The sequence below is a fragment of the Pleurodeles waltl genome, chromosome 6, assembly GCF_031143425.1.
Source record: "Pleurodeles waltl isolate 20211129_DDA chromosome 6, aPleWal1.hap1.20221129, whole genome shotgun sequence".
NCBI classification, from domain to species: domain Eukaryota; kingdom Metazoa; phylum Chordata; class Amphibia; order Caudata; family Salamandridae; genus Pleurodeles; species Pleurodeles waltl.
This window is the reverse complement of record NC_090445.1, coordinates 1,273,787,590-1,273,812,677: the sequence shown is the minus strand read 5'-3', so window position 1 is coordinate 1,273,812,677 and position 25,088 is coordinate 1,273,787,590. Positions and strand designations below refer to the sequence as shown.

The 25,088-nt window shown below is 42.9% G+C and overlaps 1 protein-coding gene across 1 annotated transcript in view; it reads right to left on the bottom strand.

The window, feature by feature from the left end:
* The window catches only part of TBATA (thymus, brain and testes associated), a 198,553-nt gene that overhangs the window by 148,591 nt on the left and 24,874 nt on the right, over positions 1-25,088 (bottom strand). Inside the window, exons 3-4 of the mRNA XM_069240572.1 lie at positions 3,780-4,024; positions 799-969 (exon numbers count right to left, since the gene is read on the bottom strand). Coding sequence (XP_069096673.1) covers positions 799-969; positions 3,780-4,024 — 416 coding nt within the window. The remainder of the gene's footprint in view (positions 1-798; positions 970-3,779; positions 4,025-25,088) is intronic.

Sequence of the window (25,088 nt, the reverse complement as noted above, 5' to 3'; positions counted from 1 at the left end):
TTGTACAGTGAAATTAATCTAAATGTTTAAAAAAAAAAGAGAAGCTTGTTCAAATATGTAATTTGAATCCGTTGAAATTGTCTCTCCAGACAATTGTCTCTCCGTTGAATTGTCTCTCTTACAGTCCTGTAATCTACGATTCACAACTGAACCATCATGTTATAAACCAAAAACCAGGGATATTAGTGAAATCTAAAACATCATTTTCTGGACCATCAATAAGGATAGGCATGGTGAAATAAGTACTCTCCTAGTGCGGTGTACAATCCACAGGTTTCTATGGGGAAAGAGTGTTAATCATATGTTCTTTTGCTTTGATGGCATATGTCTCTTGATCCAGGGATTTCTTTGACAGTCAACTTATAATCAGAGCTACTGGAATTATATGACAGGGAAAGGCCAAGAAAAGGAAAATTATGTGGGATGAAGAGGCACAGTTTTTTTAAATACTATTACTTCATTTCTTTGCCATTTTTACACGTTAACAAGTATGAGCAAAGTTTTCAAGTTATTTGTACCAGTTTAATACCCAGCTGAGGCGGTAAACAGCTGAAAAGTAACTGATCAACTTTCGATATGGACCTCCACTCCATGGGAACAGGTGTAGCTGCATTTACAGTAACCTTTGATCTGTTTGAGCTAGAAACAAATTTTATTTTAGTTAATACTATTATATAATTCAATTGGCCTTTCCTGGAATACACTTACACTCCTATAAATACAAGTTGATTAGCGTTCAGTTGTGACCACAAACGTGCCCAACCTTCATTCAAATGGCTTAATTATGTACATACTAACCAGCTCTCAGTTGTGGATTCAGGTTTCCATATGGGTCTCCTACTGGCATCTGTACACTAGGTACCCCGAGCATACTGGTAGGAAATTGGCTTTTCATCATAGGATGAGGTAGCTGAGAGTTTGGTGTAGACCATTCATCATTTACAATACATATGGGAATTCCATTAAGTCCTAAAGGAAAAGACAAGACATGTGACCCAATACTTATCTCGAAGAGAGAGAGAATGAGAGTGTGTGAGAGCATGTTTTTGTTCAGCATTTAAAATGGTTTTCTAGTAGGAATTATTTGGTACCACAAGAGTGTTTAATTAAAATATAACGTTAAAGCTATAAAATGCATTTTCCAACACTTTGATGACTGATAAAGAGAAAGAAAACTATGAAATATGACAGCGAAAAGGTAATGCAATAAAATAAAAGTAAGCAGCCTTGAAGGATAAAAAAAGGCTCATACGTGGTAGGATGAAGTGCGAAGCTGTCCGGCTTAAAATCAATATAATGATTACATTCAGATAAATAATATTTGGATCACGTTAGAACCAATCCGAACAAACCTCCAATCGAAAAGCACTTTTCTTTTTATAAAATATTAATACTGTCTTTTATACATTCTATGAATTCGTAGTTTGCACAAATAGCATTATTGTTTTTAGAAGCAGCGCGGTTTAATTCATAACATGTTCATAATTATGTTATTCGCCATTTATCACAATACGACCATCATCATTGCTACACGTGAGATTCCTTACAGTTATTTCTACAGGTCAGTGTAGTCTTAAAAGGAACAAATAAAACAACTGAACTATACCTAGGCGTAGGCAGCCATTAAGAAGTGAATAAAGATAAAATATTTATTTGAGGGTACTTTACTGCCTAATTTCTGGCTTCATTACGTACTATTGTCACAATATATGATTATACTAAGTTCGTAAGCGTGCAGGTGCATGCTGATCCCACATTCTAGCTATGAGCTTCATGTGACTGAAGCTGTTTTCTTCTATATGCAGGGCAATACTTTCACTGTTTGCCCACTGTATTACCCCTGCTCACCATTTGTAAATATGAGAGTCAGCTCGCGTATCTTTCCAACCATGGCTGTGGCTCTTTTTGCTAGAAGAAAAACCTATTATCAACTATGTTATTTCTTGTTTGGACAGGAGACCCAACAGGAAATTAAGTAGAGATATCAAATGTGGTCTCTCTGCTGTTGTTAAGGAATACAGGGGGTCATTACAACCCTGGCCGTCGGTGACCGCCAGGGTTAAAGTGGCGTTCGTACCGCCAACAGGCTGGCAGTACGAAAACCCATATTTTGACCGCCGTGGTATTGCCCCTGTCGTGCTGCCGGGGCCGGCGGTATTCTGCCATTTTAGCCCCGGCGGTGATAATCCGCCAGGGCAGCGCTGCCCTGGGGATTATGACTCCCGTACCACCAGCCTGTTTCTGGCGGTAAGGGGACTCCGGGGGCCCCTGGGGGCCCCTTCACTGCCCATGCACTTGGCATGGGCAGTGCAGGGGCCCCCAGACAGAGCCCCGTCGCGCATTTCACTGCCCGAATTTCAGGCAGTGAAATGCGCGACGGGTGATACTGCACCCGCTACACATCAGCATTGCCGCCGGCTCAATTACGAGCCGGCGGCAATGTTGATGTGCCTTTTCCGCTGTGCCAGCGGACGGTAACTCTGCCCAGCGGATGGTAACTCTGTTACCGTCCGCTGGCCCAGCGGAAAAGTCAAAATACGGAGCCAGCCATACTGCCAGCTCTGACGGTATTCTGGCTACCGCAACCTCGGCGGTCTGCAAGGCAGACCGCCGAGGTTGTAATGACCCCCACAGTGTTGGCACCTGACTGCAGTGTGCTGGTGTGATGAAGTACATTTTAATTTTCTTGAGTGTGAGGTATAGAATTGGGTATGTTTGAAAAGCCGGTTTCTAGAAATTGATTGGTTATAAACTAGGGTTTTCTTCGATTCTGAATCGTCAAGCACTTCTTTTAAACCAGCTTTACATGTTTGTTAGGGCCATTCATTTATTCAGCAAACCCTATAGCAGGGTTTTATGATCTACTGTCACCAATTTTATCCCTCCTAGCATGAAAAGAGGTTGAAAGTTCTCATATCTGAGAGTCCCACGATTTCCTTGCACCCTGTGCCTTGTATTAATTTTCAAGTCTAGCATAGGTTGAGAATTTACCAGGCAACACAAAGTCTTCCATACATTCTACAAAGCTTTAGAATTTTTCTAAGGAGAAACAACACCCCTTACCTCCAATTGAATTAAACTTGCCCTGGTCAAGTTCGACTAAAACCTTCTTGTCAGGCAAAGATTGTACTGTCTCCAAAAACAAATCGTTATTTTTCCCCTCTGTAATGATAGCCAGTTCACAGAGAAAGCATAACTGCCCATTTTTTCTAATCTCCCAGCCATAGTCCTCATTTTTCGTACCAAACTGGACGAAAATATGTCAGTTTTCTATTAACTAAATAAAACGTGCCATACCAGTAAACTGCGAACGGATGAGGGCACCATTTTGGGAAAGCAATATATATATATATATATATATATATATATATATATATATATATATATATATATATATATATATATTAGTTTGTCAATCTCTAGTTATTCATTTTTACTTCACATGCTGATAGTTTTCAAAGGCTAAAACTAAGCCACCCAGTGGATCAGTACACTTGACATCTAATCCTGGCTTTGCCAACATATCTTGATGAAAATATGTGAGTGAGACCACCAACACAGTGGCATTTCTCCGGGTCTTGCAGTATTTCCCCCCATCAAGAGCCGAAAATAGAAATAGAGGCCCTGTAAGACCCTGTTTCCGTCTCCATTAATTTTCTGCGACAGAGCCAGCACCTGCCGACTTAGAGCGCAGCATCAATGTTCTAAAACGGTCCCCACAAAGTCTCTTATCTCCACTGACAAATCTTTTTTTACCGGTAGAATGTTCAACTTCATACCTTCAATGTGTGTGACACGGTGAGGGTGTGGGTTGTGGCGAGAGAAGAAAGAATTTTGACTCAGGTGGCCAAAGCGTGAGCTGCTGGAGTTAGGTCTCAGTGCTTCAGCACTGAATCTGAGAGGAGTGTTGAGAGCCACATTCTCGAACTTTCCTGACAATTCTGGGAGTGTTTTGCTTTTGAAAGGACCAGAAACTGGATTCTTCAATTTCTCCAACAACTCCTTTGAAGCGTTGACATCAGATCTGGGATGAAAATCAAAAACAGGTACCAGAACTAAATCACGGTTGAGAAGCATTTCAATATAAAAGCATTTAATGCATACCATGAATAACGACCCAGAATAAAGAAAGAAAGGCAACAGTTGAATTGGTTTACATGTCATTAAAGCTATTTGATGTTTAAAGCTGTTTCTCATTTGACATCAAATGTAATTAATGCATGTAACCCAATTAAGATACAGATAAAAATAATAACAGAACAAGCATTTGTAATAGAGGTGCTCTGTGATTATGTAATCAGTACTCTACGTTATACTGTCCACCACACAGAGTAAACAAGAAATAGAGATGTTGATTTAAACATATGGAGCAAGATAACAAAGGGAGTACTGAGATGACTGTCACAGAAACTTTACAGGAACGTCCAGTTTTTGACTAGAAAGGAGTCAGCTTCTTTTGTGTCCTTTTACTATAACTACAGAGGACAAGACAATAACATATTACAAAGCAAACTGGCAACACCAAAAAACATACTAGGGCACAACACAAATAATCTAATTATAACGCAACACAATAACCACAATACAACACAGTACAACGAGGGAACACAAAAACAAAACTGTATTAAAGAAACACATCACCAGCACAACAAACTGCAGCACAATAACACCACCACAAAATAGCAATGCATTGTAGCACATAACTAACACAAAGGCACAACACAAACTAATTCAGTAAAACATGTAAAAAGAATAACAGAATACAGCACCACAATATTCTAAAACAATGCACTACAAAAGGACTCTTTTACAATAGTATGCCAATATTCCACAAACCAACACAATAAACAAAAAAAATATGACCAATCTATATCCATCGGAAAACAAACATGCAACCCATCTAAAGTCCACACAGTAGAACATTTATGCTATTGTGTTTTGTTTAAGTATTATTAGGGTGCACTGTCATGACTGTGTGCTGCGTTGCTATGCTTTTTCTGGTTTGTGCTGTATTGATGTGTTTGTTATTATTTTGAAACTGGGTGTAATTGCATTTTGTATATGGGGAGTATTGCGTTACTGTGCTGAATGTATTGTTAAGTTAGCAATGCTGGGCTGTCAGTACTCTTGGACTGTATTCCTGTTACTGCAGTGTTTATGTGTTGTAACGTTGTTGTACTTCAACTGCAGTCTTAAATATGCACAAATATTTAGTCATACATTTCTACCTCCAAGTTAAGAAAGTGGATTAATAGTTGGGGAGGATGGTAGTCCACCACAAGTAATAATGTCACTACTTTGTTTGGTGCACTAATGGTTTCAGTAATTTAAACCTGGGTTCAAACTCTGGGCTCCATGGCGCAAAGCATATAGGCTTGATTTCAGAATTTTTTTACAGCATTTAGAAGTACCAAAACAGTTCAAAAGTAAAAAATGCAACACTATAAAAATTCCACTCCAGTTTAGGGTATAATGTAATGAACAAAATGACACCAAAAGAAAAAAAAATTAATGAGGGCAACTGGAGATATTAATTTTTCAGTTTTAAGTAAAAGTAGCACCAAAATCTGTGATGCGTCAGTGGTAGTCAATGGACACGGGAGACTGGGACCCAGGTGCAATTTCAGGTCTACCATGAGGGAGAGCGGGGCGAATGTAGGAAACAGATTCAATCCAGTCAGAAGTTTTTCCTTGGGACTTTGGGCCTGATTTAGAGTTTAACGGATGGGTTACTCTGTCACAATTGTGACAGAAGTCCCGTCCGCAGTATTACGATCCATATAGGCCATAACTGGATCATAATACAAAAGACAAGATATTCATTAAGTTTGTGACAAAGTAAACCCCTCTGCCAAACTCTTTAGTCTTTATTCTGGAAGTCAAATGTTTATTTGGTTTTAAGAATCTAGAACCTTAAAAGTACATCTTAATAATGAGTAATAAAATTCAATAAAAATATGAAGAAATAAGTAAACACAATTTGCATTAAAGAAAAAACAAAATTGGATTACAATAGGAGAAGTAAACCATGCATGATATAAATATATTATAGCAACTTCTAAGAAATAAACAAAAATAATTATTTAGACTATAAAAGCTGTCACCAAGCCGTTTCCTAATGCAAAGTACATGACATATTTAGAAAGACAGAGACACCTCGTCCGTCTCTAAATGCTGAAGAAAACATTATGCAGGGCCACAGTTTCCGAACAGGTATTACCTCTGTAAAGGTTTAATAAAAGGGACTATGAACACATTATAAGTAGAATAAAAAAGCTAAATGCAAATTGCCTTGAGTAGAACAGTTATCACAAGGGCACTTAGCAAGAGTTCTCAACCAATCATTACGATGGGGGAATGTAATCATATGGTTTGAAAAAATCAGTCTAAATCTCATGTGTGCTCCGTTGGGTTGTCCTGAATGAAAACAAGTTATGGTTGCATACCCACAGGAGGAATTAAATCAGGATCCAACTTTACAAGAAGACTTTGAATTTGCTAAAATCACCCTTACTTCCTCCTACAGCTGCAGGCACATATGCTTGACTTCAGACTTATGTACTGAGAATAAAGTTGACGGGTTATTGACCAATTTGGGTATCTCCAACTTATTGGTTAGAGTTTTGATATTCATCAACCAAGGAATAGCATTAACCTGATCTAAGGCTAAACAATCCTTTATAATTAATATATTCACTTTAGCTTCCTCATTTGTCACAACCCTATGCCAGAGTAGTAAAGGATGTAGTCTAATAATATCTTCAAGGTATGACAAGCCCAATTCTGGATGACAGGGAATTGACCCTGAGCACTGGGGAAGACAACATTCTCTCAAGGCAAGCAAAATCTGTAACACAGGGGCCTTAACATTCCACAAATGCCCGCCCCAAACGTGGCTTCAGAAACACACTTGCCGGATAAATTGCAGACATTTTTTTCAATGGCTTAAGGCCCACCCTTGCAAGAAGGGTTATATTCTGTGCACATTTTTTGTTTCTAATATTAACTTGGTTCTTCCACTTACCCACCGCATAAAAAAGAACCCCCAAATTGGGGAAAGTCATGTTGTGTTTTATTTGAAGGGACTACCTGACCTAGGCCTTTAGAATCTCTATAACATACCTCCTGATCTCGCCAAAGGCCTGTTTTATGTCTTCAGAGTCTTCGTTCCCCTAAACATGATAACTTGTGAGTAATTGTAACTTATATGATTAGCTAACAACCTTTCAGGGTAGACCCTATCAAATCTAATGCACGGGCCATTACCTCTAAACACAATTCCTTGGCTCTAAATTCCCATGGAAACCCTCCCCTCCCCTAAGATTCAGCAGCTGGACTGATAATTTGTGCGTTGTTATAGTTGAAGAGATTCACATGCATCTGAAAAGTACATGCATAGTTGCTCAGGTTAACTGAAATTAAAATAAAGTAAATCGTGCTGCCCATTCCACGTCCTGTAAATGTGTTAGCAAATTGAACTTTAGGGGTCATTACTTCGTCCCAAAACACACCACAACCAGTAATGAGACAATGGGTCTGTGCATTACCTTCCAAATCCTCACACCCACAAATCTCTATGGCTCTTGAGTGACATTTAATGGGCATTGAACTCACCTCCCAAATCAAGTACAATTCCAACCCTCCCTTATATATAAAAGATCTGAGATCATTACCCAGGTTATACAACACAGGTGTTCATTCTCAATTAAAAATTTAATTGTGAAAATGTGTTTAAAGAAAGCACACCCTTGCAATGTATATTCCAAGCAAAACTTTTGGTAAAAGGGATTGCCTGCCAAGTACTGAAAAGCCCAGCTTTTGATCAAGGATGAATTATCGATTGAAAGCTTACCTTTCAGTCTGCTGGAATTAGGCTGGTGGCTGGAAAATGGAAAGTGTAATACCCATTAATGTGAGGGGCTCCGATCGCCCAGGTTTCCTGAAATTAGAGGATGGGGAATCCTTTGATAAAGTGACCAAAATCCTCGTTATTTGGGTTTTTCTTTACCCTGACACATTCCAAAATAGTATGCCCAAGTCAATAACGGAGCTTCCCAGATCCTTTCCCCCACCACTGAAGTCAAAGGCTGATTTAGATCCACTCCTACGGTATCCAAGTGCCTGCAGTGGTGCTATTTTTAAATTGTTCCAATGGGTCGCCCCAATATTGTTCTTCCCCATGGCATGTGGGCATTACAAATTGACAAAGTACTGAGGTGAGCTATACTGAGAGAACTATCCCTAACAGGGAGTCATTCTGCCTCTTTGAATGAGCTTAGGCAACTGAATTGATTTGTTACTGTTAGACCAGGCATCTTTTTTGTGGTCTCCTCTGTCCTTTTTCTTTCTGACCTCCTGTTTTGACTGTGTGCTGAACTTTATTTAGACTGGCTTTAGGACTCTGTGCACTCTCACTGCTGACCAGTGCTAAAGTGCATGTGCTTCGTGTCTAAAATGTGATACATTGGGTCTCTCCATGGTTGTCAAATTTCATTTACTGGTAAGTCCCTAGTAAAGTGCACTATGTTTGCCCAGGGTATGTAAATCAAAAGCTACTCGTAGGCCTGTAGCACTGATTGTGCTACCCACTACACTATCCTTTCAAACATGTCTCAGGCCTGCCACTGCAGAGCCTCTGTGTGCAGTTCTAAACTACAATTTCGACTTGGCAAGGGTACCCACTTGCCAGGCCCAACCCTTCCTTTTTATTACTTGTAAGTTAGCCCTAAGGTAGGCCCTACATTTGCTTTTCCCTACTGCAAGGACTATCTCTTCCATATGCTAACATTGGGGTTACCTTAAAACATCTTTTAAGTGTAATTTCCGATTGGGAAGTGAAAGACAAATGGAGTTTGGTGTCTTTGGACTCACAATTTAAAACTACATATTTTGACAAAGTTAGGTTTTAAATTGCAGGTCTGAATATGCCACTTTTAGTAAGTTGCCATTTTCTTATTTTCACCTTTCTGTGCTTCAGCCTGTCCCTGAATACACATCTGGGTTTAGGTGACAGCAACACTTGTGCATTCTCTCTAGGCAGCCATAACACAGGAAGGCTGGGTGTGACAGGGGATACATCTGCATTGATCTGCATATTGATAGTCTTCCTGGGCAGGGAGAGGTAGTTCACACTTACATCTGAATAGGTTGTGTCCTGCCCTCACACAAAGGGCTGATTTACTCCCTACTGGTAGTCTGGAGACAGGGCTGGGTTGAAAGGGATCCTTGTGCACTTCAGAGAGTCCCTTTGAAGTCCCTCCTGCCCCTACATCAAAGGCCTATTTAGGTATAAGTATTGGACCTCTGACACGATATTCTCAGAACACTTCTTGACTGAGAACGATCTGCCAGAAAGAAGGTCTGCTGTGCTGCCAGAAGGGACTGACACTTTGCTGTGTTGGCCTCCTGCCTGCTGCTTCTTGCCTGGGAGTGTGAGGACTGGGCTTAACTCTCTACATCCTGCAACCTTGAGTTTCTCCAAGGGCCTGATAGAGCTTGCCTCCTCTTTCAGAAGCCTCAGGGATATCAGTGACTACACTTGCATCCTAATACCAGCACCTGGGCTCCTCTGCTGTGAGACCTGCTCTTCCAAGTGGAGCCAAACCCAGTCCTGGGCCCTTGGAGGTGAATGTGGTGCTGCATCTCAAGAAACTGATGCATCAACACTAGCGTTTTAATTGGAACTGACGCATCAAACCTGACTCATCAATCAAAACTGGCACATCCCACTGCAGAAACAACACCTCACTGCTGCCTGCACCGAAGCCATGGACACTGCTCACAGACTCCGAGCCGCAGCACCAATGCATCGGAACCAGCTCCCATCGCTTCTGGACATCGACGCATCAACTGCATTGCCTGATCTGGAAATTACACATCGCTTCTTAGCGTAACACACCCCCTTCTTTGGATCAACACATTGTCCCTGAGCACTGACACAACCAAGGTGCTGTCAGCGGGTCTGTGTGACTCCTGTACCCCGGCCATACTCCATGTCGGTCAGACTGAACGTTTGGGCTTGCCCCAGTCCAGTGTGACTAGACAGCCCCGGTTGGAGCTATTGACTTCTAAGCACTAGGTTTTGATTTAATCTTCAAAAATGTATAATTTGCCTTGTGTACGTTGGATTTTTGTTGTTTCGTCTTCTTTGACTCAGATAAATATTGGCTATTTTTATAAACTATTGTGGAGCCCTTTTGTGGTGTTTCACTGTGTTACTGTGTGTGTGTGTGCAAATACTTTACACATTGGCTCTTTATTTTAGCCTGACTGTTCTGTGCCAAGCTACCAGAGGGTGAGCACAGGTAAATCTTTAGAGTTTGCCAACTAGAAACCCAATTTCTAACAGTCACCATACAATTGCAACCAACTTGTTCTTGGACCTCAGGGAGTCTCATTAGTGGGCCTTCTAGATCAAGGTTAATCCCTTCAGATTTGAAAACAATTGTAAAAAAGCCCAACGGCACCACAGTAATCTAAGTGGAGGTGTGACCCAACTACCTTATGAAACATCCAATCTAGTTAATCTAAAGTTTATAACAATACAATTCCCAGTATAGCACTTTGCTTTTCCTTTACCCATTGTACTTGTCGAACCACTATATCACCTTTAAAAAGAACATTGATATGACCCACATTTCCCCAACCAATGGACAGTTTTGATTTTGAACTGGCCCCAACTCTTGTTCTGCAGTTGTGCGAGCACTGCCACATTGGTCAGCACTAAAACATAAGGAGTAGCTTCTGAGAGATCTAGAACAGTTGAGTTATCACACGGAGAAACCCTTTCACCTCCAGCTTCCTGAGGTTTAGCAACAGTGTTTAAACTCAAACTTAACACAATCATCGTTTAGTGTTCAATGGTTTTATTCTTGATTATGGGGATTAATGACACATTGCTTAGCTCACCGCCCAGCCACAAAAGTGGGTGAAACTTTTGTTCCAAAATTGTGTTAGAAGTATGTGAGTTAAAAGCAGATTCAGTCTGCATAGCTTTACTAGAGTCCAAGCATGTCATCACTATTGGTTCCACCAACTTTACACAAGAATTTAAACTGTTCAATAAGATAATCAGCCGATTCTTTTCGGCTGTGATTAAGACATTCATATGTTTGCCAGTGGTATCTTGCAAGGCCCAAAATTCAGCAATCGAGGGGACTCCACCGATTACCCAATCCAGGGATGTGTTAATAGGTTTTGAGGGAAGTGGGCACAAGGAATACATATCAGTCAAAGGGCCCGTCTTTTTATCAGGGGTGGATCATCAGGAAAGGGGCAAGCAGTCTCTACTGCTAAAGGTTCAATAGACACAAGAATTCCTCATTGCTCCTCTTTTACTGGATAGAGTGGGCTGTGATGGGATGGGACCCATAGATCTTGAGTATTTTTATCTCTACCTAGGCTTTATTAAGTTTGGCAGATTTAGACGCTAATGTTGAGGCCCCAAATCTTGCCTCGACTAAGTTAATCTCCTTATTAAATACACCCATTGAGGTTGATAAAGTGTTTGATAGGGTAGTCATCATTGTTTGAGATTTATTAGCAACAAGATGGATTTGTTTTCTCTTCCGCATCTTATCAAGTGTCAAGTGATAGGCGTTAAAGAACCAAATGGAGTCTCTTCTAGGCTCTGCCGGCTGCTGGTGGGCTTGCTCTTGGCCTGGTCTTTGCCCGGGCCATGCTCTGGAGCATACCGCACAGTGGAGAGCAAGTGTGCTACGTATAGTGCTTCAGGTACATGTCCAGTCTCCTCCACCACCAGGCAAGCACAGGCTTCTGGTACAAGTAGTTCAGCTGAGGAGCGAGTGTCCCATGCAAGACTGCAAGAACCAAGCGCACTATTTGCAGTGCTTTAATTGCAAACCCAGTCTCTTCCTTTACCATAGTGTTTCAGGACATCAAATTCATTCTGTAGGGTATAGCAGCAGTATCACAACAGGGCTCCAAGACATTTGATAGGTGCTAGATGAGATACGAGCAAATTATTTTGTTTAGGCGGGAAAAGTTCAGAGCGTCAACATAAAAATGTTGTGCACAGGGAGGTCCCCCTTGCCATCTGTATGTTTTTGACACCTTTGCACAGTAAAGTTTTTTGTGTTCAGACTCAGTCACTTTTATGGAGATGAAATTCCTACAGCGGACTCCATGACCCTGGATACCTTCAGCACAAGGTCAAGAACTAATACAGATTTGCTGCTGTGGAATAGCTCAGAGCGGGAGAAACTTGAATGTACAGCCCCACAGCAACCCACATTGGTCAGATAGGCTTAGCAGGTTTGTCCTGTCCTCTAAAGGTATTGAAGCCAAAATGTTTTTTAGTTTCAGGTTTTTCAACATGCTAAAAGGAGTACACATTGGCATGGTCAAGGGATATAGGACACAAGGAACAACATTTGAGGGTCAAGATTCATTTAAGCAGAAGTCCCCAGCATGGTCCAGGTAAAAGATCCAGTTGGAAATGCTCAGCTGGGTTTCTCAGGAAAATGCTGTTTGAAGCTTGCTATGGCCCTGCATCTTAACAGAAGGTCGACCACTTTAACCTGGGAGTCCACTTCTACATCCTGTGTACAAGCAGGAGCAGGTCCATCCCTTCAGGTCTCCTCACAGTTCTTAATTAGCAGGTGTAGTCTTTCTGTTCTTTCACAGGTCCACAGTGTTCTGCTGTTGTTGCAGAGGTGTGCCACATTTATGCCTGGCATTCTCATCTTCGTGGGTGCAACTCTTGACCCCTCTCTAACTAAAAGGCTAAAAGGTCCCAAGTGTAACTCAAGCCACTTTTGCAGCAGTTCCTCTGTGACCTGCTGCAAACAGTCTCATAGTGCCCCTCTCTGTCTGAAGTTGAACCCTTCTCCCCTTGTCCAGAGCCAGTGGGCCCAACCCGGAGGTGTAGCTCGGGAAGCGAGCAACCCCTCCCCCATGGTCACTTCAAATCAGTTCTGCAGGCAGCTCCATCTGCACTGGTATTATAACCTGCCTGAATGGAGTAACAAACAAGGGGCTTGTGCAGTCAACCAAGCTTCTGGGATCTGCCCAAATGGTCATCCTGCCAGGGGAACAGAAACACATACCCACACCCAGGCCCTTGACTCTGATTTTAAAGTACTTTTCATACCTCAGTCAGGACTTGAGCACTCAGAGGGCTGCAGCTTAACACTAATACAAATTACTCTCCACGGGCTTCAGGCAGGGAAAAGGTAGCTTTTTTAAAGAACCTTTTCTCTAGCTAAAGATAGAATTTTTAAATTTAATAGTACATCCCAAGGTTTCTCTAAGGAGCAGCCAAGCCTGGTTACAGTGAAAATAGCGTTAGGTACTAGTCACACTAAGGCAGTGGTATTAACTTTATAAAGCAAATCACCCCTGAGAAATCAGTTTTTGCGCCACCCACCGCCAAAGCTGCAGTGTGGGGGGGGATTACATTCTTGGGAGCGCAGCGGCATAAAGGAGGGGTAGGTTCATTCATCTGTGTTGCATAGTGGGAATGTACTGGGACATGAGAGGTAAAGAAGTGGGTGCTTGTTCTTTTCATCTGACTCCTGGCCCGCACAGTCTCCTGAGTACACCCCTACGCCCCATCCCTTGCAGCCTTCCCTTGCTCCCTCTTGACATTTTTGTAACTCTCTGGACTCTTGCACCACACCATCCCCCAATTACATACCGGTCACTTCACCCTCATCTTGAGTGCCATCTTGCAATGGCTATAAAGGGCCTACCTTAGGGGTGACTTGTAAGTAATAAAAAGGGAGTTTTAAAGGCCTTGGGTACATGTAGTGCCAGTTCACTAGGGACTTATAAGTACATTAAATGTACCAATTGGGTGTAAGGCAACTTTATCATGATTAAATCAGAGAACAGAAGCATTTTGGAACTGGTTGCACTGATGAAATGCTCAGAAAGGAATTCAGCAAAACTGGAGGGTTGAAGGCAAAACATTCAGGGATGACCCTGTAGAGAGTGCCAAGTCAATAAGTTGCAATATAAACATGAATGCTCACAATCCTCAAAAGATTCCACAACAGTCTTCTCAAACCTCCCTGTGTATGTTTTAATTCAAATAACATCTTCAAACCCAAAACAGATATTTAGTTTCAACATGTTATGCCCTACACTGACCACTGAATAGCCTTAATGAAGCTCCATTAGAATCCCATTGCAGACAAAAAATGAATCAGAGAAGCCACAAGAGAATCTTGGAACATTTTACTTGGAGGTTGTATATAGCACCACATAGGATTCATCCAAGAAGATGAGACCGCACCCTGTCCAGTCAAGTTCTAAAACACATAATCATAGAATCTAATGCAATGCAGACATTTCTTCCACCATCTTTTCCCAGGCAGCGGAAGGGGAGAGAAAGGGGAAAGCAACATAAATGATCATGTAGCCCTTTCAAATCCTGTGCAAATGGGCTGAACATCTGTAGTGATCCTGAGAATGGCAGCAGGCCTGGAAGGGGCACAATTGGCTGCAGGGGCCATATCCTGGGCCAGGGGCACTCTGCCTGGCCTTTGGTCTTTGCCAGGGAGGCAGAAACTCAGGAGCTGGATCTAAGGTGGAAGAGACTGTGAGCGGAGGGTGGGGCCCAGCTGGACAGTGGGCTGCAGCAGCGGGGGACTCCCTGAGCCAGTGCCTGCTGCTGGATGCCCACTTTAATCCTCATACTTTACCTGCAACATAAGAGCTGATCACATCCTAGAACCGGACCCGGACCTTGGATTCGGTAGACTCTGCCAGAGGAGGTATACTTTTGCTGCTCTGCTGTGGGTGAAGTGTAGCAGTGCCTGGGGGAAGTTCACCCCGAAGCTGGGAGGCCCTCTCCTGGGGCACTGTAAGACAACTGTGTTGGCTTTGGCCATAACAAATGCTACCTGTTAGTGAAGGGTGAATCGCCCTTGCTGGAACCACAGGCCATGGGGACGTTTAAGAGAGCAAAACCGGTGCAGGTCAACAAAATTGACCAAAACACTGTGGCGCTAACTGAGGGGCAAGCAGCACAACAAAGAGGGGCACCACTCACTAGCCGCTGGCACAGGGCCCTACTGTTGCAGAATTTATGGCAGCGATACAAGGCTCCCAGATGACATTCGAAGGGAACATGGGGCCATATGTACGAACACATTTTCCCATAGACATAGTATGGGGAAAACCCTTTGGCAAATCTGGCCCATGGACTCAATGGCATGGAGATCAATTATTTGTGGTTCGATCTCCAAAAAGTGGTGGATCAGACCACTGTTGTAGGGGAAGCTATGGATACTCTAAAAATTGAAATCAAGAAGGTCAGAGCCACAGTGGAGGGCCTCAAGTGCATCGCCATGCACATTGAGGATCGATTAGACAATGCGTAGGGCTTGTCACGGCATAATAGTATACGTCTGGTGGGCTTATTGAAGAGGACGGAAGGGCACTCATTGGAGTTCTTCCTGGAGAACTGGATCTCAAACAACCTCCAGCCTCTGCTACGCTCAAACTTCTTCATGATAGAGAACGCTCTTGGGGGCGCTGGCACTGGTCCTGCACCTGCATCCCCCTCCCCCCCAGACATGACTGCTCAACTTTTTAATTACCTGGACCGTGAGGCCATCCTCCAACATGTGCACAACTGTAGCCCTAGCCCTACCAGATGTGAGGATGAGCAGATTTTCAGCTACACTGACTATAACCGGAAAGTCCAAGCACTTCACAACAATTTCCTAATGGTCAAGTGTTAAATGAGAGCCACACATATTTTACACAGTTTGCTGTTCCCTGCCAAACTGAGAGTACAATATGAGGGCTGTGTCCACTTCTGCGAATCCCTACAAGAGGTGCTGGATTGGTTTGACACATGGGGGCTATGAGATTGGCCACAGCACTACATGCTCCTAACAGAAGGACAACATCTGAATCTATTGCAGAACAGGCAATTCTGGCACCACATCAAATACTGGTCTGAGCAGATGGCACCCTGAAGTCAGTACGGACGCTGGATAAGTTATATGGTTCTCCTTATTTCCCCCATTGCTGTTGTTGGGAGGAGAGGGAACAAGTATTGTTTTGGTTGGACATACGACTCCATCGCTGGGGATAGCGTGCTGCAGCCCCAGCCACCCGACGCGTTTGGAGGGGAGTGATGTGGAAGACTGCCAAACTGAGCGATACCTTGCACTGCCATAGAAGTCTATTGGTGAGCATCTAATTGTATATTTCATATTCTATTTTACTTTTTATAATGATGTTTCAAAACTCTGGGAAAGGTTAGAAAGTGTTTCCTCAGGGCACTCAGGTAAATTTAGGGGGGTCATAATTGTTGATATATATAGAAATTGCATGTGGAGTGCTGTGCTTGACAGCTCTGTGTTGGTAGGTGACTGGGGTATCATCACTTGGAGGTCTGATGAGTACCAGTTTGGGTCTCACAGATTGTGGTTTGCACGACTAGTTGGCCTGTACATTCACACAGTATTTGTTCTAGTTGTTCCTAGGGTGGGGAGGGGTACGGGTAGTGGGGCAGTGACCAGTGCCCTTTTAGCCATAGGTTTAGCTGGAAAGGGTTCTGCATTCTATGCCTGGGAGAGTGGGGCGGCTAGGAGAGGACAATGTTATTTGTCGTGATTTTTGTTGCTGTTTATTGGTGGGAAAGTGCTTTTGTGACTCATATCATTGGCATTGCCTCTGTTGTTAATGTGGACCAGTGTATTAGACAAGAAGACATGTCAGGGATGGGACAAGATTATAAATTCTTACATGAAATATTCGTGGGCTAAATAGACATAATAAATGTCATAAAATCCTGCCTACCATAAACAATATAGGCTATTGATCGCCTTTCTACAGGAAACTAATTTATGTGGCAATTTTGTGGCTTCCCTCTGTCGATGTTGGAGAGGACAGGTGTACGCAATTTCATATTCTGGCTTTGCTCGGAGGACTCTTATATGGGTAGCCCTTGTGGTCCCTTTTCAAATTCTGGAGGTATGCTCTGATCCTAATGAGAGGTATATCATCCTTCATGGAACTTTAGATGCATATGACCTCTGCCTGATTAGCATTTAAGCTCCCAGTGTAGATGATGGAAAGTTGTTTTGGGACGTGTTGGCATCATTGAGGGGGTTTCTGCCTGCCGAGCTGGTTATAGCGTGGGGACTTGATCTGCATATTGGATGGGGACATGGACTGTCTCTCTGCGCAACAGGGTACAAAGCCCAATATGATGGAAGCGCTGAAATTACTGCTGAGTGGTGTAGAATTAGTGGATATTTGGATGGCCCAGCACCTGCAGACACACTCTTAGTCCTCCTATAGTCCTGCAGCGAACACACATAGTAGATTAGATGACTTCCTTACGCAGGCTGAACACACCCAAAGGGTGATGGATATGGCATATCTGGCTTGGTATGTTTTGGATCATTTGCCCCTATTTATGACTTACTCGCTGATCCGTTGTGTGCCGAGGATTTCGTCATCGTGCATGCAAGCGGATTCCCCTACTGACTGGGTTTACCGTGAAGTGATGGTCGGAGCCCTGACTGATTATTTCACTCATAACTGGGAGAGCAGTAAATGCAGGGGGACAAAGTAGAATGCTATGAAGGTAGTTTTCCAGGGTGTGGGTATTGCAACCACTATGAGCGTTTGGCAGACATTGGAATGATAGCGGAGGTTCTAAGAAGGTAATCTTGTTACTTCAGAGAAGATGTTACCATATGACCCGATGGTGTGCCTGGCGTGGGCGAATGCTAAGCAGCAGGTTCTTTCCTCCTGGGAGTGCCTAGAAAAACATGTATGACATTCCTGTAGACGCCACCTGCATTTGGAGGGGAATAAGGCTGGTAGGCTATTAGCTAGGGTGATCAGGCAGAAACATCCATCGATATCCATCTTATTGACCAGAGATTCGACAGGATACTAGAGCATAAACAACAGGCCTTCAATGAGACTCTGAGGGCTCACTTTAAACAGGTGTACATGATGGCCAGTGACATCTCGATGCAGAAGGTAGTGGTTTATCTTGATTTGCTGCCGCTTTACCAACTGGGGGACCTTGAATGGCTAAGGCTCCAGGTGGGGATGGCCTATCTGCAGAACGAAATAAAACTCTCCCTGACACTATGGTTGATAACCTATTGTTAGTCTATCACGATGCCCTAGAGAGAGGTGTGCTCCCAGCATCCATGTAGGAGGTGCTGGTGGTCCTAATGCCTAAGCCCAGGAAGGATTTCCTGGATGCAGCCTCCTATCGGCCTTTGTCACAACTGAATATTGATTAGAAGATACTTGGCCAAATTCTTGCACTATGCTTACGCTGCTACCCCCTGAAGTTGGTTCAACCTTTTCAATCAGGATTTATCCCCATAGAAACACTCTCTTTAACCTGGTCAACTGGCATATGCCTTACATGCTTCTGGCATGGATCAGGATCCTTCTGCCCTTGCCTTCTTAGACATAGAGAAGGCGTTTGATTCAGTCAGCATGAAACAGATGTGGCAGATGTTTGGCAGACTTGAGCTGGATACAACTACTCTATGCTCAACCACTAGCGAATGTGTCTATGGGATGCCAGGTGTCGAAGGTGATCCACCTGCAGCAGGAAACCCCACAACGGTGCTCCCTTTCCCCGTTAATATTCACTTAAGGGATTGAGCTGGTGGCCTGCAGGCTATGGCGGGTGCTAAATGGCTGGGATATACAAGCAGGCCAGATTACTGATGTTGTATCACTGTATGTGGACCATGCCATGGCATACGTAGGAATGCACCCTTTTTAGCATGGTTAGCCCCCACTTTTTGCCTGAGGTCTGATGCAATTTGGACTGAAAGTTCACTGGGTTCCTGCTAACCGGTTCCCCAGTGCCAGATGTCTTTAGCCAAACTGCACATTTGTTTCCCCAGTTTGCAAAACCTTTAGCACTCTTTGTAAGTCCCTAGTAAATGGTACCACTGGTACCTAGGGCCCAGGGTACTAAAGAGGGTCCCTAAGGGCTGCAGTACGAATTGTGCCGCCATAAGGGACCCCTTACCAACCACATGACAGGCTGCCATTTCAGGCTGTGACTTGGTGCAGACCAAAGTTAAAACACAACATGGCACACAGCCTGTGTGCCCTGTTCCCTAACACTGCATGCAAACTATGTAAGTCACTCCTCTAACACATCTTACAGCCCTGAAGCAGGGTGCATTATATTACATGTGAGGGCATAACTGCACATGCAGATATGCCCCTACTATGTTGATTCTCGGCCAAGGTAAGTGACCAGGGAAGCCATTTTAATTATGTGCTAGACACTGGTCACTAAGAGTTCCCCAGCTAAATGATGGCTTCAATGAAAATATGGATGTTTGGTATCAAACATCTCATATTGGTGAACCCACACTGATGCTATTGTTGAATTTACCTATACATGCACCCAGAGTCACCTTAGAGGTGCCCCGTGAAAACCTACCAACTACTAGTGTGTTAACTGACTAGTCCTGAGCTGTTAAGCAATCTTAGACTCATGTTTGACCCCGAAGGTGAGAGCCAGTACTCTTGGAGGCCAGGGACAAAAGCCTGCACTGGGCAGGGTTGTTGACACCTTTTCCAGGCAGGATGGACCTTCCAGGGTGGGAAGTTTCAAAGACCTGGACACCTTTGTAATGTGGCCCAGGTCTCTCCAAATGGCAGAGATGACCAACCCCCTGTCCTGACCCCACTTCTTGGCAGCAGACTGGCAGGAAAATTAGTCAGATTAGGAGGTGTGCCCACTTCATGCCACTCCCATCCATAAGGTAACGAGCTGAAGTGGACACCATATTTTTAAATCCTCCATCTTGTTTTGGGTGGAATTAGATCTCTAGGGCCAGGGTTAGGCCAACTTCCCAAATGTAGTGGTCATAAAGAGGGTGTAGTCACCTTAGAGGTCGGCAACCCATTGGCTGCCACCTGGCACTCCCTGTACTGCCCCTAAATTAAGTATTTAGATGGCACCTCTGAACCTAAGAACTCAGATCCTGATGACCTAAGAAGCCCAATAGAGTCTGTACCAAAAGACGGCTCATCCTGCAGCTGAACCTCCAGAACCAGAGAGGGCTGCCCGCCTTTAACAAAGACTCAAGACTTCCATGAGCAGCAGATCTGCTCCCCAACTAACTCTAAAGAAAGGACTCTGCAGCCTCCGTAACAGCAAGGACCTGATACTTGAAATCACCACTGCACCCGCTGTCACCTACCTAAGTGGGAGTGGATCTCCGGTGCCAGCAAGGTTCCCTAGCTCCCCAGAGTCTGAGTCCACTGTGGTTTCACCCCTCCTGGACTCCCCAAAGTTGCCTGCAGCCTCTGCACGCAGGCCCCCTTTCCTGCAGCTTCTGTGGTGAGAGAAACCCGACATCTGAAGCAAACACTGCACCTGTCGCCTACGGCCCAATCTGAAGTGGGTCCCCGGTGTCAACAACATCCCGAGCTCTCCTGAGCTTAAATCTACAGTGGTTTCACCCCTCCTGGACTCCACGACAACGCCCTGCAGCTTCTGACCATAGGACCTCTCAACCACGAATGCTTCTGGCCACAGAAACCCAAAACCAAAGGACAGCCGTGCTTCTGTCGCCCCTGGGCCTTGGAGAAGAGGACCAAAGGTGCACCTACATCCCGAGCACCCCACATTTGTTACCTACCTGTTGGTTTTCCCCGCCTGGCTTTCTATCCAGAACCTGCTGCCTATTTCCACAAAGAGTAATCCCCATTGAAGTACATTGGGTACCCGATGCCATACTACACCTCTGCATCATGCCACCCCAGTGCTGCCCAGAGTGACTTGTTGGTGTGGTCGTGACCCTTGCCAAATACTTACTTAAAGTCTCTGAGATTGGTCTAGTAAATCCTCATAAAGTACCTGTTTGCTGACTTTGTTCTCACGTATAGGTTAACATCGAGGAACTCAAAAATTGCAGTGTCCACTTTTATAAGTGAAAAGTATTTATGCTTAAAAACGTGCATACCTTGTAATAAAGTTCTTGGTTTCAAAGTATATATAAAAAGAAGAGTTATTTTTCTAAATTGGTCTCAGATTTATTCTTTCAGTGTGAGTCTGTGCAGCAAATGCTTAGCACTACCCTCTGATAAACCTTACTGCTCGCCCACACTATCACAAACTAGAGTGTTAGTACTATCTACTTTTGCCTCTGCAAATCGATTGGGGATCCACTGGACTCTCTCCACTGTGTACTTCTTTTTAGTGCACCATATTAAGAGCTAGCTCCTACAGTATACTTACGTCAGCGGGATATCTCGCGCCAATCATGCTGTCTGTGATGAAGTTTGGGGAGCTCTCAGGATTACATGTAAATCAATCAAAATTGGCATTGTTCTCACTAGGACAGTTGGTGGGGGTTGAGGTTGCTTTGCCGCCTGCCTCCAGACTGCCCTGGATGACGCATGCAGTCCGTCATATGGGTTTGCAGGTGTCATTCTCTGAAAATGGGATGCGTGATTGCTGGCCTCCAGCTGTCTATCAAATTCTGGAAGACCCTCCGGTTCTCCTTGATGTGGAAGCTAGCCTTACTCAAGATGGTGGTGCTCCCCCGGTGTCTTTATGTATTGCAGAGCACTATGTATGAGGTACTCTGAAATGTCTTTTGGGAGCTGGAGAAACTCTTGCTAGAACTTCATTGGGCAGCATCCCTTAGAATGTAAGGAATGTTTCTAGCACAACAAGAAAAAGGCACAATCCCTTCCTTAAGTTTGATGTCATAGAGGTAATTTTTCAGGCAGTCTACCTTGCAAGAAAATACATCAAGGAAATCAGCTATAAGCTTTTTTGTGACTTATTGATACAGTTGGCTTGATCCTGTGGGGTAGGATTGGGATTTAGAGAGTTTCCCAAGAGTTTCAAGTGGGCCAACTTAAAACAGTATCTCCTGTTACAGGAACACAGACATTGCCTTCTGCCATATTCCCTCTGAAACTGAATTGCCCTACAAAGTAATCCACAATTTCTATTAGTTTGACACCGTGTGCATATGGCTTCTGGTTTAGTCAAACATACTCTTCTTTTGAAAAGCTTTTAATAAATTACATACAAGATCATATGAAACCTTGCTCCCTAATTGACATCCTCCTCTCCACTTAATTGCCAATAGTGTATACAGTACCAAAGGCAATGTTTTGTGTTGTTATTAATGCAGTTTACTGTAGCTGTCATTTGAAGGAGAAAGTGTTCCTCAGTTTCACTAACTTCATTGACTTTCGCACGATATTTAACTTTAGGCTTACAACAGTTACTGAGATGTCCTCTTTTGTCGCATACACTACACACACACTCTTAAGAGCGGAATATTCTCTGTTACTTGCCAGTCCGGAACCTGTCTTTACTGTTTGCTCACATTTCATAAACCGCCATTCTAAGAGTCTAAATGAGATCTTGGAATGCTAGCACATTCTACATAGCCAATCAGGAAACAATGCCTAATTCTGTCCAGTTCTTCACATCTTCAAAAAAGTTAGGAAAACACACAATCCCACCATACAGGTAAAAAAACATAGATGGTACATCTTTCTCTGTTCAGGCAGCCAAACTATGAATGTCTTTACCCCCAAACATAAGATTCATGGATAACTGTCTTATCTTCAGAAGACTACTCATGAGTTGGCTCTTTCCTACGTAACCAGCATACTCAAACACTAATGTACAGCATATTCTCGTGTATATAAACATTAATAATTTGATTAAATGTATGTATCTAGATGTGTGTATGCATAATAATTATGGGCCTGATTCTAACTTTGGAGGACGGTGTTAAACCGTCCCAAAAGTGGCGGATATACCACCTACCGTATTACGAGTCCATTATATCCTATGGAACTCGTAATACGGTAGGTGGTATGTCCGCCACTTTTGGGACGGTTTAACACCGTCCTCCAAAGTTAGAATCAGGCCCTATGTCTGTTAAAATCTATAGATATTTGTTAGATCTGCTTCGCAACTGTATTTATTACTTATGGTTATATAAAAATATATATATATATATTATTCTATGCTTAAAATGTATATATGTTAATGCATAGTTTTCATATGTAATTTGATTAGATGCTTATGGGTCTCTGATTTATCTATCACAATATATAAATATAATCATAACTTATTTATCTACAAGTGCTTCACTATTGAAATGTTGAGGAAAGGAATTAAAAAATAAAATGAACTAAATAAAAAAATAGAAAAATACATAAGTTACCTAAAAGTAAAGCAGCACTTGATAGTCTGAGGTTCTAAAATACAACTTAAAATCTCAATATATTATCTTTCTTATACATGTATACACTCTTTTTGTATGTATGTACCTATACATGTATCAATTTCCTCTTAGTGTAGAAGAAACAAATACCTTTGACTCTCTCCAATGCATGACTGTGTCTCACCCTATTCCTCTCTCAATATATCCTCTACCTCCACCCTGACTCATCCCAAACCTCATTCTACTACTATGATACTCCAAAACAATCCTTTCTAGGCTCTTCCCTCCTCTGTCCCTCCTTGGATCACCCCAAACCTCTTTTTTACTGCTATGATCCCCAAACAACCCTGTCTAAATTATTTTCTCATGTATCCCTCCTCTGTCTCATCCCAACCCCCCTTTCACTATTATGATCTCCCTAATCCATTTCTAGAGTCTCTTCCTTCTCCATCTCTAATTTTACTCATCCCAAACATCATCATATTACTATTATCTTCCACCTAACACCTTTCAGACTCTTCCCTCGTCTGTCCCTCCGTTTTCCCATTTCAATACCGGTTAACAGACTGGCATGTCAACCACTCAAATGAACTCATATTTCCCTAAATTAATCCACCACTAACCCTTTTTAGGTTCCAGAGTAGTGTGCTACTCGCCAAAAAGCGATTTGATGCCTCATCAGTAGTAGTAAACACTACATAAATACAATTACAATTACAACAGATGGGAGACCCTACAGACTGAATGTTTGTCGATAACTTTTACCACCTGAAACAAGAGACTCATGCATGTCTTATCATTTTTGTCTTAACTTCATGCGTGATTCAAGTCCACTTTCATATTTATTTTTAAATAATAAGTTATGCAGATATCAGTACAGTTTAGCAGTTTAGACAGTGCTTCGTTTTTTCCTTTTTGTAATGAGGTCAATTCTGTGTGACATAGGACGAGTACATCTTTGACAACCTAGTTATCAGATGAAAAATGAATTCCATAGGATCAGTGCACTCCATATTCTCCCACCAGTTGCTCCTAATTTTGTAAAAGTGCATGGTTGGAAAGGTGTCTTCTTGGGCAAATGCCAGTGCTAACTAATACTGAGGCTACTGAATGGCAAGGCATCAGGGCATGGTTCTACCTCGGGCCTCCTTTATTCCACTATCCTATAGTTCCCGTCTCTGTCTCTTTCTTGCAGTTTTTTTTCATTCATGTTTTTTCCCTTTGTTATGGTCTTCCTATGTTTCTCTTGCTCCCCTTTTCTACCTTTTCTGCCTTTCTTTCTTGTTCTTGCTCTGGTTCGAAGTCTGATGATGAACACTAAACTCTAGTACCCAAAAATAAGCACCAAAGACCCCCACCCGTAATCAGTGGTACTGGTTACGCACTGCATTTCAGTCACTGCCCATCAACAAGAGACCTTATTCTTCCACATACAACAGCATAAGTCATCCTTCAAAATACCAGTAGCAAATGTCATGCGCACAGTGCCCAATATTTTATCAAGGATAGTTTTATTGGCCTGTGTTAATTATCTTATCACTGTATTAAGTGTAACCGCCTCCACTGTAGCATTTAAGAATACAAATACATGTCTAAAAACTTCTGTCTCATTCTCTGATACAGCAACGTTATTTAAGCATGCATAGGACTTCATAGGTTCTCAAACACCCTTTGTCCCTCACATATTAGGGTACCTTGCTGTCATCTTATCCTCCTGAAAAAGGCGAGCCCGACCTCCCTGAAAACACAGAGTTAGGGGACAAAACCCACAGTACTTCAGAACTGTGATTAAACACTGACCATCTCCTTCAACTGTGACATTAGAATTGATGTTTCGGATCACATCTATGAACGCAATGTTTCTGAAGCAAAATGCGGCATTGCCTCATTTCTGCAACATCG